The 2,419-nt window shown below is 57.1% G+C and overlaps 1 protein-coding gene across 1 annotated transcript; it reads right to left on the bottom strand.

Moving 5' to 3' along the window:
- Positions 1 to 372: 372 nt before the first annotated feature.
- MONBRDRAFT_33997 (uncharacterized protein) lies at positions 373 to 2,199 on the bottom strand (the record flags this gene model as incomplete). Its single annotated transcript, XM_001749112.1, has 2 exons — positions 373 to 675; positions 745 to 2,199. 2 exons carry the CDS (start codon positions 2,197 to 2,199, stop codon positions 373 to 375), a joined length of 1,758 nt encoding a protein of 585 aa, XP_001749164.1.
- Between the last annotated feature and the right edge of the window lie 220 nt (positions 2,200 to 2,419).

Below are 2,419 nucleotides of genomic sequence, written 5' to 3'. Positions count from 1 at the left end.
GCCAAAAGGACCTGCCAGATGACTAAGTGAGGTTTTTGGCATTGAGAAGACAGATGCACGCGCGATCCGCGTGCGCAGGGGCAACTACAAAGATAAGAGATAAAAGGCCCAAGAAAGAGAGAGGCAGCGATATATGATGAAACACAACAAACACAGAGAAACAATCGGTGTAGAATGACACTCGTTTAAATATTATTCATCAGGTATCCCTGGTACACAATGGAGCAGCCGGCGCGTTCGCAAAACTGGGTACAGTGCTTGGACACAAGCAAGAAAAGGATACAAGGTTGGACATGGACCAGATAAAAATACAGAGGTGTAAGGCCTCGCTCGGCCTCGGTCAAGTCACGGTTAGATGGTGTGCGTACCACCTTACATGTCTGCAATCACAAAGGCACGGCGCGGAGGGTGCTCCATGGGTTCAAGCATAACCATGAAGGCAGCTCGTGTGGAGGGATGCCAGGTCGGCTCATCCTGCAGGTTGCGCTTGATGGCTCGGGCCACTCGGGTTACGGTGATGCGACACCACACCTTTGTTCCGACGTACGTTTGAATGCGCTTGGCAAGGACAATGACTTCGCCGTGTCCATGCGCGAAGGAAACAATGCGATGGCCACAGGCTGTGCTGTCTTCAGGCACATTTGTCTCGACAATGTTGCGGCCAAGAAGCCCTTCCTTTGAGCGTCCCACCAGACGTTGAAACGCGGTATTGGCGTCAAGGATATGACACGTTCGTGAGAGTACGACGTAGGCGGTTGAAGCGGGCAACATTGGGCTGTCAAGACTTGAGGGACTGGTGCCCACACGGGCCACCAAAGCCTCGGGTTGTATGGGCCGCTCGCAGTAGCGATAGATTTCTTCGAGAAAGTTTGAAAGATGGCCTGCCATGGGGAAGAGACGAGCCTCCCGAAGGCTGTTGGCCAAAAAGCTCTCGTGGTTACCACTCAGACGAGCATGCAAGGACTCGATCAAGTCCACCGTTGCCTCCAAAACGCGGGCTTTTTCTTCCTTGTCCTCAAGGCCAGTCAGGGCGCGAAGTGTGCACACGGCTTCATTGATGCGTACTCGGCGGCGTGCCTCAGTCTCCTGGTGGCGCTTGCGCCGCTTGGCACTGGGTGGCCCGCGAATGCGCCGTGGTCGAACGACGCCGCTGCCCGCTCGCTCCAGAGCTTTGTTGGGTCGGCCAGCTGTGCTGCTGCTGGCCATCGTTGTCGCTGTGTCTGATAACTGATCAAAAGACGTGTCTTCCTGCTTGGGCCCGCCAAAGGCATCTGACAGCATCGAAGTGGCAATCTGGGTCGAACCGAGGCTGAGGGAGGTAGCCGCATTGGCAAATGTCGCGGGTGTGTTGGCGTGATTGGCCGTCGAATCGAAGAACAGGGCCTCATCGAGGGCAAAGGGTTCCCCAGGCGCGACCAGACTACCCGAGGAGCGGTTGGTGTTGGCAGCACGACTCACGTGGTCGAGGGCAAAAGTGCCATCGCCGAGCTGTTGCAGGTTATCGTGGTCCACCATCATGCCCTCATGTGCCATCGAGAGGGCCTGTTGGTACGGGTGATGTTGAGCCAAGTGCATGCCATTAGAAGGCGGAGCATGGATGCCCAAGTTGCCATCGTTGAACATGGATAGGCTGGCCGCACTGCTGTTGGCGGTGGTCGAGGCGGGGGATGCCATGCGCTCGGTGGTGTCTGAAGCAGCAGAGTCGGTAACGCTGGTGCACCGCGTCGTATTCGGGCCTTGAGGCACGGCATGTGGCCAGCTGGCGTGACTGGGTAGCATTCCAGTCATGAGGGCATGGTGGGATTGAAACTCAGTTGTGGGTGTTGTTTGCTGCGGATGTTGGTGATGGCGCTTCTGGTGTTGCGGTTGCTGCTGTTGATGGTGGTGGAGTTGCAGCAGAAGTTGCTGTTGCGTCTGCTGAGGGAGGTTGGTCCAGGGTAAATCAGAAGAAGCAGACGTGCCAAAAGTGGCTGCTACCGAAGCGGCAGCGGTAACCGAGGTCGAGGTCAGGGCGTTGGGGTCTGAGGCTCCGGCGAAGGCCTGGTTGAAGTGAGCCCGATTGGCGGCACTGAGCATGTTGAAGTTGAGACCACCAAAGGCTGCTGACCGGGAATGGTCGGATTGGTTGCCGTCGCTGTTGCCGGCAGCGGCGAGCTGAAGGCGGATCCATTGCTCCAAGGTGGCGGGATCGATGGGCATGCCGGATGGCAGAGATGCAGAAGGGTGGCTCATCGGCGAGGTGAGAAGAGCCGATGGTCGGGTGAGGCGAACTTCACAAGACGTGTTCATTGCATTCAAGGGGGCACTCTAGGGCCCACGAAGCAAGCCACAGCAGCTGTCCGGTGTCGACCAAAGCGCAATTGCGGTTCTGTGTCTGTCAATGTGGACGGACTTGGAATGGGACGTCAAGTCGTGTCAG

Source organism: Monosiga brevicollis, genomic scaffold (assembly GCF_000002865.3).
Source record: "Monosiga brevicollis MX1 MONBRscaffold_28 genomic scaffold, whole genome shotgun sequence".
NCBI classification, from domain to species: domain Eukaryota; class Choanoflagellata; order Craspedida; family Salpingoecidae; genus Monosiga; species Monosiga brevicollis.
Note: the sequence above shows the minus strand (reverse complement) of the source record. Positions and strands in the feature narration are given on the sequence as shown.